We start from the raw sequence: 16,216 nt of genomic DNA, 5'->3' as shown, positions 1-16,216 counted from the left end.
ATTCAAGTTAAGGCTGATGGGACTTGAACATTAAATGGAAGGTTGTACACAGCCCATTTCTGATGTAAAGAATTAATGGTCCATGCATTTTTGTATGTGTATAAATTTGACAAATGAGTAAACAGGTTGCAACACATTTTCCACACCTCACATTTTTAGTCTAATGAATTTATGTTTCATTGTCAGTTTTGAAAGGTGAATTTTATTTTAAATTCACTTTTCATTGCAGAAGCAATGTTCTAAAATCTAGGAGACTGTATATTATTAACTGTCACTCAGATGAATATGTTTCAGCCCATTATCCGTTACACTGTCGAAAGCAAGGAAGTCAAAAAATATTTATCCAAAATCCAAGTGAGTCCATAGTTTGAGAGTATTTTTCCTTATTGTTTAGGGGGGGAAAACAAATATCACATTTGAATAAAAAATATCTTATTAGTATTTTTAAAGGATTTTAGCAAAGCAAAATTAAACACACTTTGCTGTCACCAAATATTCTCGGGATATATTTTACTACATTTGAATATGGTTGGAGGTTATAAATATAATCCCCAAATATTTGCCAGGCGAAGTGAATATCACATACTGAATAATCTACATCATATTTTGGTGTCATGCCATTGGATGGTATGTTAAATATGACCTCAACTGTCCAGTGTCTTCGTCCTCTGTCATTACTGAATTCCTAGACTGAGAAGATGAATCTTATGTTCTGATTGGCCCTGAGACTGCAATAAAATTGATTGATGGGCTGGCTGACTGTTCTGCATACTCCTGTGTGTCATCTCTGAATTTTGTCCTTTTGAATTGTTAGTTTATTTATTAAATTTGTGTACCCTCCCACCAGGTCTGGGCAGCTTACAAGTAAAAACATTTTTAAACAATTACAACAAAGAAAGAAAAAGATTAAAATACAGCAAAGATGATACAAATTGGATAGGAACAACAACAAAACAGACTATCCAAGCAGGCTTCACTCACCCTTGCTAAATGCCAGGGAAAGATCAAGGTCTTCAAGTCCCTTCAGAACACCCTTGGTGTTAATAACTAAACGTTTGAGAACTATTGACTAAGTTTCCTTTTACTACAACCTTCTATATTTTGTGCATTGTGTCTAAGAAAATAATATTAAATATAGTACTATAAGAGATGCAGCCTCTTATAGGTCAGTGAACTTCAGTAACCTATCTTGGAAAGTATTAGAGAATGAAAATAATTTTTGCCTGAGTTGATATGCTATACAGTACTGTATTCAGTCCAAGCAACATTTCTCTGTCATAATTCTGCATTTGCATGGTAATGGTGGAACCTCACTGTGCAAATATAACTTTTAGTGATATTTAATATTGTTCCCTGTCAGCTGATTTCTGTTCCCAGGATGATAAAAGCAATGAGTTCTGCTGTTCTGAAAGATATTTGTAAAATCTTGTTAGAGAAATATTTATTATTTCCCCCTATTCTTGCAAATTGGGGTACTGAATCAAGTAACAATGAAGAATTCAACCCGTTTTGCTTGTTTCATTCTGGAATATTCAGTATTTACATTTTATTCATGTAGTAATAGATAATTTGTGACATTATAAAAGCTGGTTTTTCTACTGTAGTTTATAATCACTAGGAATATAGATTGAAATCACATGTTGTACCAAGCCAAGTTTCGGTTTGTTTAATTTTGTTTTATTGAATAAATTACGGTTGGCTTTCTGGAACATATGAAGCCATTAACATGGTCTATGAATTAATTGGCAATATTCATGCCATGTGCACAGCCAAAATTAAATAACTGTATATATGACATATAGTATTGTAAATATTTGGCTTCAGGTTATATAGCATTTCATGTTTTATTTTTTTCTTCCTGACCTTTTGTTTATGTACACTGATCTGATCTGTGTCTGCCAAGTAAATGTTATTGAAAGGTGATATTAATATAGACAGTTCACAAAAATTAGCCATCTGGTTCATTTTCTGTTCTTGTGCAAAACTATGTGTTTTAACTAGACATAAATAAAAGGCTTTTGCTGTTCTGGGCATTTGAAAACCTGACTTAAAATGACCACTAGCAACTGCTTGAAAAGTGTGGGACAAAATGAAGTGCTGATTTCTGCTATAATTAACACTGCTTGTGTGTTATGCCTAGCAATTAACTGCTTATGTTGTTATGAAAACAATGAGGAAACCTAGTATAAACATTTAGTGTTTATTTTCAAAGTGTACTGTACTTGGAAAATTCCTATTTACTCATAGTGACCAACAGGCTATTATAATTTATGTGTGTGACATCTACACAAATAGCAGTCTTGCTTCTCCAAATGTTGGCCCTTACGTAATCAAAATAACTAGTTATACATATACCAGAGGCTGTCTAAAATAAAAATGAAAACTCAAATAAACCAATCAATCCTGAGAGACTCAAATATAGTTTTAATTTGCTCATTGTTTACAGAGTGTTGGTTGACTGAAGTGGGGAGAAATGGAAAAAAGGAGATAGCGGTAGAATGGAGTGCTGTAGACAAATGGCTGTCTGTAAAGATGAATAGAAAAAGTTCACCCTGCAGTAGTTGTTGCAGTTTTTATGGGGCCAGTCAACACTGTTTTATTTTAGTATTTTGGTCAATATACTTACTAAACATTTTAAAGCAACCAGAGGTTAAAAGCCAAGGCCCTACGTGAATAACCAACATGTGACTTATTGGTCCCCCCAAATTCTGATGAATATTTGTTTAACTATTAGTATAATTGCTCTCTTTAAAATATTACTTAGCGAAGGCATAATATAAGGCTTTGACAGATAAGAATTTAAGGATAGTTTTTATCAGTGCTTTTTTTTGTAAAAGAAAAAGGTGCCGGAACTCACACATGTCATATAACCCGCCTTGCCTACCTACCCTACAAGGTTCTATCCAAAAAAGGTGCCGGAACTCCATTCTGAGCGTTCTATGAGAAAAAAAGCCCTGGTTTTTATGTGAAAATGATAATAGATAATTGTAAAACTTTTTTATATTTTTTATAATGTAATTGGTTATGGAATGATTATTGGGAAAGCATTTTTTACAAGTTAAAAACAGATATTTTACAAGCAAGTTAAAATGTTAAACCTCTTTTTTTTCCAGTGGAAACTTGTTTGCGACAATGACTGGAAAGCACCGCTAACTGTTTCCTTATTGTTCGTGGGTGTGCTGTTGGGATCCTTTATATCTGGACAGCTCTCAGACAGGTAAAAATATATATAATAAGTTCTTGTATTTATTATTTTCATGCACAACTCATTCACGATGACATTTCTGGATGGCATTTTTTCCAGCAATATATATTTATCTCTAATCAGACAACATTTATTCATTTATAATTATTTGTATGCCATTTACATCAGAAGTTCACAATATTTTTATATGTATAAAATCAAAATATTAAAATCTTTTTGAAAAACATTTTTAAAATCTGGTGCTATTTTGTAACTCAATCCACAAAAGTCTTGAAGAAAAGGTTACCATTTCTTGTCCCAAAGATGCTTTTTCAATAGGCAATTGGACTTTCTTGGGGTTTTTTTCTTTGAGAATGTTTCACTTTTTATCCAAGAAGTTGTTCAATTGCCTTTTAGAAAAAGCACCTTTGGGGCAATCATGACCTGGATGAATGAGAATCTCCATAGTTGTTGGTATTTCTTCTGTTTTCTAAACAATCAAGTAGGGAGAATAGCCTGACCTCACAGTGTAACCTATTTCCAGGGTGAAGGGGCTGCCAGTAGAAATGCCATTTTGCCTTTTCTAACCTCCTTGGTCACTCTAAGGCAGAGGTCTTCAAACCTGGCCCTTTTACGACTTGTGGACTTCACCTCCCAGAATTCCTCAGCCAGCGTGCCTGGCTGAGGAATTCTGGGAGTTGAAGTCCACAAGTCGTAAAAGGGCCAGGTTTGAAGATTCCTACTCTAATGGGTTAAAATCCAACCATCTGTTATTTCCTCATATTTTTGGTCTATGTGTTAGATTTAAACTTGCATGGAGAATCTTTATCATCCTCTTTCCTCCCTTAAAATTTTAGTGAAATTTCACGAGAAGATTCCACTGCTGTCTTCATGTATTTAAAGTATAGCATTGTTCGTTATGTTTGAAAGTTGGCATCCCTTTCTGATGCTAATTAGCTGGTATCTGCTAGTTCAGTATTTCCATAAACTATTTAATAGCCGTCTGATTTGCTTTGATTATTTTTTTGTCTCATTACAGATTTGGTCGGAAGAATGTCCTGTTTATAACCATGGGGATCCAGACTGCATTTAGCTTTCTTCAGATCTTCTCAACAAGCTGGGAAATGTTTTCTGTTCTCTTTCTTATTGTTGGAATGGGTCAAATATCTAATTATGTAGCAGCGTTTGTTCTTGGTATGTGATTGTCTTAATGCAAACAGACCTTCTCAGTAGCCTTACTCACTAGCTTAGTGAGTGGCACCTTTAGTTTCTTTCTGTCTTCTCCACAGCAGTATTTCCAACATTGTTAAGCAGAGCACAATTTTAAAACGTATCTGATAAAAGCAGAATTGGTAGCCAACCTTCTTGTTTCAAACTTGCATTCAACTTGTACATTTGCTGTATACAACTAGAATAAGCTCCTCATATGAGACATCTTTCAACTCTTCTGATGTTTTGTTCATGATTTGTCCCTTCTATATGCTCTGCTGTATATTAAAGGTACAATTCCCAAGTGGGTGACTATGCAACTATCCTTTCTGCAAGGGAATTAACAACATTCAGTGTCTGTCAGCTGGAGGGAACAATTTTATTCCTCACTAATGGCCCTGATGGTTGCAATGCACTTGCCAATTGGTGAGCTTCTTGGCCCTCTCCAGTCATTTATCAGCAGTGGAAGATTATTTCTCCTTATTTAAATATTACTATTTATTTATTTATTTATTGAACAATTTGCTCAATGGTCTTGGAGGAATTTTTCTCCTATTGGAAAATGCTTTTTAACTTTGTGGTTCAATTTCTTCTCCATTTCCTTCCTGTAAATGTGTTTGTAGGAGTACACCTCGATCTCCTTTCTTCCTCCCTTCCCGTGTCTGTGAATCCTTTCTATGGGATGTGTTAATTTCTCTGAATGTCTTATCCCTATCTTTATTTGCCCCTACCTAGGTGTGTGAGTGCATGTATCTGTGGGAAAATGTGTTTCAAATCCAGCACTGGTATCATCACTATATCTGTCAGCAATTCCTTAAAGGACCTTTCCCTGGGCTTACGCAGTAGCTGTGCAGGTTCTGGAGAATCTGTATTTAGTTAAGACAGTGACAGCATGCTGGTGATGTATGCTCATACACGGCTATCACTGTATTCTATCTCCTGCACACAAAATGCATAGTTTTCTGGGCACCTATAATGCAAACTACAAAAAAGTTGTGCCTTGAAAAATCGGCTGACAGGAAGAGCAACAGTGTCCAGGCTGGCTCCAAAGTACCAGTTCACATTTGATTCTGCATTTCTTCAAGTAAGAATGGTTGACATACATAAATTCACAGAAGAAGCAACAATTCAGTGTATTTTTAATCAGTTTTTCCCCCCATATATTACTGTGCGTAAAATAATTGTTTTGTATATTACGCTAAACATGTTAATTCATTCTCAACTGTTTGAACAGGTGCAGAAATTCTTGGCAAATCCATCCGCATTATATATGGAACGTTAGGTGTCTGCATATTTTATGCATTTGGCTACATGATGCTGCCACTGGGTGCTTACTTCATTCGAGACTGGCGATTGCTGCTAGTGGCTCTTACTATTCCAGGGCTGTTGTATTTTCCATTGTGGTGGTGAGTGTTTACTATTTTGAAGTCCCCATTGCCCTTCCCAAATTAATAGCAACTAATGCCTTGGTAAGGCCACACGTGGAATACTAAATCCAGTTTTGGTCACCACGATGTGAAAAAGATGTTGAGACTCTAGATAGAAAGAGTACAGAGAAGAGCAATAAAGATGATCAGGGGACTGGAGGCTAAAACATATAAGGAACAGTTGCTGGAATGGATGGAAACTAACCAAAGAGAGAAGCAACCTAGAACTAAGGAGAAATTTCCTGACAGTTAGAACAATTAATCAGTGGAACAACCTGCCTCTAGAAGCTGTGAATGCTCCAACACTGGAAGTTTTTAAGAAGAGACTGGACAGCCATTTGTCTGAGATGGTATAAGGTTTCCTGCCTGAGCAGGGGGTTGGACTAGATGACCTCCAAGGTCCCTTCCAACTTTATCATCATCATCATCATCATCATCATCACCATTTGGGCTAATTGTCATAATTAAGGTAGAATAGTACCAACTAATCTTTACAATTCATTTTAATTTATTAATAAAAAATAGTAGTACTAAATTATTATTTTGCTACTTATTGCTAATAAGTAATCTTTCCCCCCATGGCTAAATTGGACTGGATTCCCAAGGACATCATAATAAGTGAACAGTTCTCTTAGAATTATATTGTTAATAAATATTTAGGATTTAAATGCAATGCAAATGAGTGCAGTTATGCAATGAAGAGCTTTACTGCATTAAATTTCTGACCCATTCTCCTAATGTTTTAGAGGAAGAAAAAGACCTGCAAGAGAAAATGACTTGGGAAATGTGCATTCCTCTCAAATTTGGTCTAGTACAGTCTAGTATTCATCCAGATTTCGTTCATGCTCACCTTATTAGAAAGGACCTACTAACATTTTTACAATAATAAGCAATATTCATGCTCCAGGATATTCAGTCCTCATTCACTAAATATTTAACAGTATAAAAGTCCTGCTGAAATACTATATTTTCTGATATACAGTTCGTTTTTACTACCCTTTAGAAATAAAATGGTGTTCTGCGTTTAATGTTTGTATCTAATATTAACCTTTGTACTAATATATTTCTACAATATACAGATTAGTGGCATAAAATAAATCAGTCATGGGAAATTCAAATATTGTGGAGATGTTGCAACTCCCCCTACCCACCTGTCTCTTCCCTCCCATCTCAACCACCCACCCGTCCCGCCAGCACTTATAAAGCTGCTGTGACACTGGAGGCCTTGCTCCACCACATCCATAAGGCACAGGCCTTCTCCCTGCCCCACCAGATTCAGGTCCACTTACTTTTGCCTTTTGGTGCAGCTGCTGACAGGTGTACCAAACTCCAAGATGTGAGGTGCAAACAGCTAGCAAGCACATAAGAATGCCGTCTCTCATGATGTTTTTGGCTAGAAAGTTAGCTGATGCGATGTTTCTGAAGGGTAGAAAGTAGATCATGTGGAGGGGGAAGGCCTATAGTGGGCTGGAGAAAGTAAGCTCAGACCTTTGGGATCTGAGCTTCATTTCTCTGGACCACCACAAATGTTCCCTTCCATTCATGGAGGGCAGCTGCCTACCCTCTTTCAGCTGACAGTTCTTCCACGCCATCTGCTTAACCACCCACGTGATTGCTTAATGAGCACAACTGAGAGAGTGAGAATTGTGGTCATTGAACACAGCAGTCATGTAAGCCTCTCAATTAACAACCACAACAACGTAGCAGCCAAAATTCCAGGTCCAATTGTGGTTATGTGTTGAGGACTACCTATAGTTAATTGGAAACTAACCAATTAAAATTTTTATGCTGTAAGTGCATTGTAGGTTGTAAGCAATTAAGAAGCATGTTCTGTGAATACAGATTTGGATGACCTTTTGAGATCTCTTGCAATTCCATGATTTTATATCTTGGTTTGTTTATTATTTGGCAGTAGTCTGATATAGGAAGATCCATTGTAGTAATGTTTATTCAACAGGATCTTCGATCAAATCATTCTTTTGTGTTTAAAGTTAATTCCAAAAAACAATATTAAAAAAATATAGAAAAAAAAGCTGTTGTGTAATGATTCTGCCATTAAACAACTGTGGACAATTTGTTAAAAGTGTATAAAATATTACACCACGAGATGGTGCCACTGTACTCTTTTAAAAATTGGAGAAGATACACCTGGCTATCAAATATTTCTAGAGTCCTGCTCCCCCTGCCCCAAATTTTGAAATATCTGTTAGCCTATAGTTATTTTATTTCTAGAACAAGTTTAAATATATTTAGCCACTCCATCTCAAATGTTTGGATGCGGCTAATTCCATCAATCAGAGCCAAGGTATTGGAGGAGCATCCCGACAGGCCTGATCAGAGTCTCTATTATTAGCCTTTCCTCAGAGCATTCTTTTTTTTCCCAAACTTACAAATCTATCATTTCCGTCACATCACCTTTAAAATTAGGAGCAAGTAATGTTGTGTTACTTGCACCCGTTTCTTTACTTTTGTTTCTTTTACTCTGTATGGTGGGTCATTTTCATGTCTTTGAAAGCTTTCTGAATTATAGCCTGACGTAAACCGGAAAAAATCACATTTTTCAGACATTATAAAATAACAAGTGATTTTATACCTTTATCTGGAGAAGGGAAAATCTCCAAATTGCCGTATTTCTGGATTTTTCAAGCCTAGGTAGCAAATCAGCAAAACACTCAACTTATGTCTTATAGGAAAAAAGAAAATTCTGTAGAAAAGGGATCCTGGCTATCTTCCTCTTCCCTACTCTCCACTAAGGACAGCCAGTCCTTTCAGTAGTTTTTGGACCAGAAAAGTTGTGGGAAAGCTTCCTGGATGCCCAGTGAACCACTGTTTTTTCTGGCAGTGAAAACTGAAGTGGTCCCAGAAGCATAGAGCCCTGTAGCTGAATAGGAGAGGTAATCTTTCAATCAGCCAGTTGGAGCCATGCAGGTCACTGACCTCTGTCAGGGTCCTCTTCGATGTGACATAAAACACTCACCCAGAAGAGGACTTAACTGCAGTTCCTGATGAAAAATACTCGTTTCCTTCCAGATCACCTTGATCCAGCCTCAGTCTCTCAGCAGCAAAACCAGCCTCAAGATGGAGTTCTGATGTGAGAGTAATACACATTTTTAACCCAAGCATTCATAGCTGAGTTTAGGCTTTCTTAATAGACATTTTTTTTTCTGAAACAGTATTTGCTTTATAATGTGGGGAAAATATCTGCTGATAAGTATATCATGAAGATTTGCAATTCTAGTTATTCTATTGACATTATAATAAAATACTTGCAGGTACATTCCAGAATCTCCTCGCTGGCTACTCTCTCAAGGAAGGATTCAAGAAGCAGAAGATATCATTCGTAAAGCTGCAGAAAGGAACCATGTTATAGCCCCCGAAGTAATATTTGATCTTGCTGAGGTAACCATGTATATTGAGTCTGTGAATTATTTATTGCTAGGCTCCTGTGCTTGGAGAAAAAAAAAACATGAATTAAAATAGTCCTTTCTATGTGTCCAAAGCCTTTCAATCCCTTTTCATGAAATTGCTGGTTGTTGATTCTATAACATGATACTGGGTCATGATTCTAAAATAGGTAGTGCTTATGTGAAATTTATTCTATGCCATTTGTTGTAATTTTGCAGCAGTTTATTTAACATACTGTATTTTTCAAATAAGTAATGTTATACAAGTTATCTGCTTATAAGGTGTATGGGTGTTGTTTGATTCTCATATGCATGTATTATTTTATATAGCTGCAAGCTTTGAATTCCCAAGTTCAGCAGTCCTGCAGCATTTTGGACCTAGTGAGAACCCCAAATATACGATCAATCACTATCATGTCTGTGATTCTATGGTAAGCAACTGATAAATCAATTCCTAGAAAATGCCCATATTTCCAAAGTCCAGAAACCAGATTTCAAGAAGTGAATGTCATGAAATTATTTACTTGCAGAAAAATAAGGGCATGAGGCACTTCTTAGACTTGCTCATGGAAATCTACATATATATCAGTCTAAATCTTAAGCATTTATTTGCTCAAGTACCATTGTCTTTGAAAATTAGCTTTCAAAATATCACCCACTCTAGAGATTTCATGTCTCTCTGCCTAATATGAGCATGTCAGTCTCAGATGATTTCCTAACTGAACTGTTTCCAGGAGCAAGTTTAAATTCTCCACATACAAATTATTATATCAGTCTGTCTTGGTTAGCTAATTATGGGTATTCTGAACGACTTGGAACTTGAAAGAAGGCTAAAAAAAACTTCATTCTGCCACTTTTTACAGTTGCACTATTTCAGCATGCAAATTGTAAACACGTGGCTAGTCTAGAAGCCACTTTTCTCTGTTGTTCATGTAATGCCCACAATCTTCCATTTTATACTTCAGGTGACATTTAGGCTAAGGATTCCTTGTAGATATGGATCTAGGTGTAATTACTGTTTATTTACCTATGCTGGTTTATCACTGTAATAAGGATTGGTTTATATTGACACACAAGAGAGACACACCCACCCACCCACACCCCAATTTACGTCATCTTTTCTCCTTAGCAGAAGTTATACATGTCCAGTACTCTGTTGTGTGCTCATCTTGAATTTCTATGAATGAAAAAGGGAGTAAGGCATTTTCCTATTTTGTATGAATGGAACGCATCCCTGGAAAGAAATTTTAATAATATTTACTCTCTGAAATTTACTGGCAATTGTTTTGCCAATTATAAAAAGAGATATCAACAGTTTAAAGAATACAAGTGCATAAATGGCAAATTGCCTCATAGTATGTAACATAATAAATACTCTCATTCCAACATTCTAGTAGAAATGCAGGTAGTTCTCACTTAACAGCCGCAACTGGGACTGGCAACCCCATCACTAAGTGATGCAGTCATTACCAAAACATCACATGACCAGAACAGACTTACGATCTCTCTTCCACCATGATCCTTAAGCAAGTCGCCTATGGTCGTTGGGTGAGACATCATGTGGACATGACTTGCAATTTCATTGCTGGCCTCTCTACTGACTGCTTTTTGGAAACTGGCTGTAAAGTACACAAAGGTAATGCCCACTGGTTGCAAAGTCTACCCACTCAAGTCCCATGCAGAATAGTGTCATTGCCCCTATATGTTTGTTATCACCTAGATCTGTCTTTCAGGATGGTGATTTCCATAGGCTACTTTGGCCTCTCTCTGGATACCCCTAACTTGCATGGAGACATCTACCTCAATTGTTTCCTTTCAGCAGTAATTGAAATCCCAGCTTATACTATCTCTTGGCTGCTCCTTCAGTATCTACCCCGGCGTTATTCAATGGCAGGAGTCTTGTTCTTAGGAGGCTGTGTTCTTCTTTTCATTCAGTTCGTGCCTGCACGTAAGATTGCTTTCCTTGACACTTTATAGATATAATCAATGGGGATAGCCAACTAAGGTTTTTAAAAAAAGCATTTTTCCATAATAATGCTATGATACACAGAGATATGTAGCAGACCTACTTCATTTTGTGTTCATTTTGTTTCTCTAGTGAGATCAAAAAAAGATGTGCTGTAATTCTGATTTTTTTTATTTCTTTTGTTCTTTACTGTACTGGCAATTATATACTAATATATTAATTTTTCATTTGATATACCATTTCCCTATTAGAAAAAAAATTATAATAGAAATTCTACTTCACTAAACGTATCTGATAAAGTAGGTTCTTGCCTGAAGTAGAATAAAATGGCTAATATACCATAGAGGTATAATAAAAAAACGGGTAATCCTCATTAAGTGTCAATAGTTGGGAGTGATAACCCCATTACTAAGCTAAATGACCATTAAATTGGAAAATCACATGACTGTGACTGTACTTGTCCTTTTCTTCATTTCCCCCACCCTTTGGAATGCTCCCCCACTCCACCCAGAGCACTGAGATAGTTGGCTCAAAAGTAATCATTTTCTGGCTTAAAATTGATCAGACTCCTAATTACTTCCCTCCCCTTTGGAACGCTCCCTGGGTATTGGGATAATTAGCAATAAGGGAATTAATGTTTGTATTTACATTCATTGCAGAAAAAGAGATTATAAGAGACTAAGCAGGCACACAGTGGAGAATACACATTGAAAGCAATGCGATGGCGATGGCAACGGTGAGCATGCTCAGCAAATGGCCAAGATATTTCTCACTGTGGGCCATCTTACTCTCTTTTAATTATTTCCTCTCCAGTCTCGGCTCTGTAGTGGACGGGAAAAAGAAAAACAGGTCAGGCACAGGGCAATGTATACTGACTGTAATGGTGTTCATGTGATTGTGGCAATCAGGTTATTTAGGGACAGCACCATCATAATTTTGAATGGTTGCTGAATGAGGCACTTGGTAAGTGAGGATTATCTATAAATGAAGAAGAGAAAAAAGGCTGGCAATTGTTTTATTGATATACTGGCAGATTTCATTTCATTTTGTTTGGCTCTTGCTTATAGACCTCCATGTTCTGTCCATCATCCTTGTGATGATTGGAAAATTTGGGATCACATCCTCCTTCTCAATGGTTTATGTGTATACTGCTGAGCTCTACCCAACTATTGTGAGAAACATGGGAGTTGGAGCCAGCTCAATGGCCTCCAGAATTGGCAGCATCCTCTCGCCTTATTTTGTGTATCTTGGTAAGTTGTCTATCATTGTATTTTCTGCCAACTTGATCATATGCCCTGCTTTTTAGTATTACAGTGAACGCTTACTGGTTTCTGATATACACACATAATTTTTTTCCTCCTTTCTTTTGTAGCATTTTATTAGATTATAGAGTACAATACAAAAACACAAAAGCAAATAGTAGGACACAGTGGGGAGGGAAAAGGGGGAGAAAAATGAGGGGGAGAAGAGAAAAAGAAAAGAAGAGGCATTGACTTCCAGCTTCTTCTGTTGCAGAAGAATGAAGCATTAACACTGAATCTCGACTTTTTATTTCTCCATAATAGTATAAACTAGTCATTTCTGTAACAATAAATCAATCTAATCGGTAAAACCCAAAATCAAGGTTTCATTTTTTTCCATCTCAAGCACAAAACCAGAAGCGGTCTCCAAGTAGAAACACAAGTACTCATATTCTTTTCTTTAATCAAAACAGTCAATTTAGCCATCTCTTCTGTAGCCATTCATCATATTACAGTGGGAATCGCAACGTCTTTGCATTTTCGTATATACACACTTATAATACGTTGCTGCTAGGAAAGATGTATAGAGATGGAGAAGCTGATCCCCATTTCTGATCTTCATTTTGAAGAAGTCATGATCATCTTCCAAATCAGATCCAAATAAATCTATAAATATAAACTATACCTCGAAGTCACAATATTAGGAAATGTAAATGTTAAGCGACATGAATAACTCATTGCTAATTGTCCTTTCTACTAGGTGCCTATGATAGATTTCTTCCCTACATCTTAATGGGAAGTTTAACAGTGCTTGCAGGAATCCTGACCTTATTTCTCCCGGAAAGTTATGGCACTCCTCTCCCAGACACTATTGAACAGATGCTAAGAGTTAAAGGGTAAGGATGTTGTAGAGTAGAAATAAGCAGAAATCCCAGCTAATATTGCAGCATAATGTTTTGGAAGAGCACTTGAAATTTATTACAGAAACTTTTAGAATATCGTAATATATTCTTACCATAAATATTATTAGTGTTCTTAAAAGAATGGCATAAAGAATAATATAATAGAAGAAATATTTGAGTCTAAATTTATGGAGTCATTGAGAGTTAGCAGCATACAAGTTTAGTCAATTATAAATTTTAACATTTAAGAAATTATTAAATTCCTAGGAGCAGTGCTATGATATGCAAGAGAAATTCCAGTTGTTCCTTTTCTAACTTTTTGAGACCAAATCATAGTTCTGTTAAATTAAAGCTATACAACAATTTCCCAACAACATTTTCAGTAATTAAAAGCATGGTTTAGTTCTAAGTTCCTCACAGCTGAAAAAGGTGACATTAGCTGATGTTTGGGTAAGACGTGCTTAAACATAACAAGCCAACCATATTTTTTTATTATGATCAAAGCATGCTCACTCCATTCCTGTGTTTCACAAAAACCAATAGGTTTTTGTCAAGATCATCTCATCTTTTCCAAAGCATTAAACCAAAATGTCTGGGTAGTTTCCATAAGTCTCTAGAATGCTACTTTTGTATCATATGATAAGCCTATATAAACTACAGTAGGTTTTCCCAAGCTGCACAGCCATAGACTTTCATGGAGGGGTACAAGTAGAGTTTAATGAAAGTACACAATTTTGCTCCTTATGTACTTGCACAAAATGTTTCAGCATAAATATGCTAGGAATGAATATCTTCCTGATCTCATAATGCACATTTTTGTCATTTATGCCTTTGTACACAAGTTGGTTTGAAGCGAGGTATGTGGGACACATTTACTGCATATTAAAGAACAACCATATTCCTTAAACATGAAGTTGAAATACATTTGAATTATTTTGGAGGATTATATTATGAGAATGTATTTTTTCCCTTTCTTTTTTTTACAGAATTAAAAATATAAAAGCACTGAAACATCAAAATAGAACAAAGCATACAGTAGAGAATTCAGCTATTCTAAAGACCTCAACATTCTAATGAAGCTGCATTGCTCACAGTATTATACTTTGAAAATTTCCTTTAATTTGCTTCCAGAAAAGACTAACATAAACACTTTTTTCTTAGTATGGTAAATATATTTATTAAAAATACATTCATTTTGAGAATGTAGATGCTATCCATCCCAGTATGGGATTTTTGCCAACAATTGCTTCATGGAACAGTGTTGGATATGGAATTTTGTTCACTTTTAGGACATGTAACAACTATCCTTTTTGTGAGACTGCATTTTTAAAAGATGCTTCAAGGTGCAAATCAAATGTCTTAATATCACTTTTTCCACACATAGTGGCAAAAAATTAAATAGGTAATAGAGTTTGGATATTGTCACTCCAGCTTGAGATTCTGTACCTCTTTTCTTGAGAGAAAAAATAAGCTTGAAATGGTATAGAGAAACTGGCAAAGTAGACCTAAAATAATTATGCAAATGACAAAATAAGCTTAGATTGCATTTACAACCCTTTCTTTTTACTGTTCATTGAATTTCCTCTGATGCTAAAAGACTGTGGAAGCACATGCTCATCTATATTTCCAAATTCTTTAGTTTTGTTCTGTCTGTGCATAAAATAAATGAAACAGATATGTAATAAATATATTTTATAATACAGAATGTGTTAACTTAATGGGAAATGTACCAATCTGGGTGCTTCAACTTACCTAAAAATCTAATTGTTGCCTTTGGAGTAAGCAGAGAACTATTAAAATGAGTATCATGACATTTATAAACAATGTTGTTGACCATACAGTTGGAACAAATCTACTAAAATTAATTAATTAATAATTAATTAATACTAAAAACAATTAACTATCTAAATCGCATCTATATGCTTTTCTTTTAAATCAGGACTCTGATTTGCGTATTAAATTATTAAAAGAATTAAATGATTGACATGATTGACATTTGTGTCATACGTTTTCAGCATTTCTTTCTAAAAGCCTTTCTTACTTTAGCTTTCCTCAGAGATTATTGGATTTCATCTCTTCAACAAGTATCCCGCAATGTTTCTTTGAAAACCAGGTTGTCAGCCTTACAGCTTGGCAAACTACCAACTGGAATTAATAGAGTTTATGAAGAAAATAATAGTATCTCTTGTACTCTTTTAAAAAGATAGCAGAACATAAAAGAACCTCTTGACAGATTTATGTGCCTAAAAATATTCCCGGATCTGTGGCCTTTGGATGTGGAGTTGCATTTTATCAGATGTTTTGTCTTCAAATCCTGAATAATAATTCTGAAATGCTTTATTTATAACATATTTTAATATTGGGATGTCATACTGATTCAAAATAAAAATCAATTTATTTTCTTGGGAAAATATGTTACTCTTTTGAAAGTGTTGTCTACCTCTCTCACATTTGCTCTAAACAAACAAACAAAAATCCCAAATTTGAAAACCTCATAGGAGAATTTAACAAAGTTCTTGATCATTTTCACCGTGCTTTTCTGTATCATTTTTTAGCGGCCAAGTAGCCAGAACAGTACAGAGTTTTCCAAATGCAATAACATTGTAAACATTATGATGTTGGTGGTTTTGTGAATTTTATTCGTACCCTGGGATTCATACGTTTCACTGTGGTGGTAGATCCTGCACCAGAATTGATGATGTTACCTAGTTTGGATAATGAAACTTATGCAAGGAAACAACCAAGTTCAGAGAGAACCAAAGACCCCTCATTTCAACCCTGAGCTACAAATATTCTTCTCCACCATCATTTTCCATCAAACTTTAAGGGTCGCATTTTTCATCATGGGTGATTGAAGACAAGCAAGACAAGTTATTTTTCTCC

The 16,216-nt window shown here is 35.6% G+C and overlaps 1 protein-coding gene across 3 annotated transcripts in view; it reads left to right on the top strand.

The window, feature by feature from the left end:
- The window catches only part of LOC308662599 (organic cation/carnitine transporter 2-like), a gene marked incomplete at its 3' end in the record, with an annotated part of 35,004 nt that extends 19,191 nt beyond the window's left edge, over positions 1-15,813 (top strand). The window contains exons 2-10 of one of the 3 annotated variants that reach the window (XM_081318612.1): positions 3,114-3,217; positions 4,224-4,378; positions 5,628-5,799; positions 9,093-9,219; positions 9,555-9,655; positions 10,958-11,172; positions 12,258-12,440; positions 13,192-13,327; positions 14,320-15,813. In XM_081318612.1, coding sequence (XP_081174738.1) covers positions 3,114-3,217; positions 4,224-4,378; positions 5,628-5,799; positions 9,093-9,219; positions 9,555-9,655; positions 10,958-11,172; positions 12,258-12,440; positions 13,192-13,327; positions 14,320-14,407 — 1,281 coding nt within the window. Of the gene's footprint in view, positions 1-3,113; positions 3,218-4,223; positions 4,379-5,627; positions 5,800-9,092; positions 9,220-9,554; positions 9,656-10,957; positions 11,173-12,257; positions 12,441-13,191; positions 13,332-14,319 lie in introns of those variants that run through there. The other 2 variants (XM_081318614.1, XM_081318613.1) reach the window with 2 other exon arrangements.
- Between the last annotated feature and the right edge of the window lie 403 nt (positions 15,814-16,216).

The sequence above is a fragment of the Vipera berus genome (genome assembly GCF_964194415.1).
Source record: "Vipera berus genome assembly, chromosome: 2".
In the NCBI taxonomy this organism is placed as follows: domain Eukaryota; kingdom Metazoa; phylum Chordata; class Lepidosauria; order Squamata; family Viperidae; genus Vipera; species Vipera berus.
The sequence above is the reverse complement of the archived record's forward strand: the minus strand, read 5'-3'. Positions and strand labels throughout refer to the sequence as shown.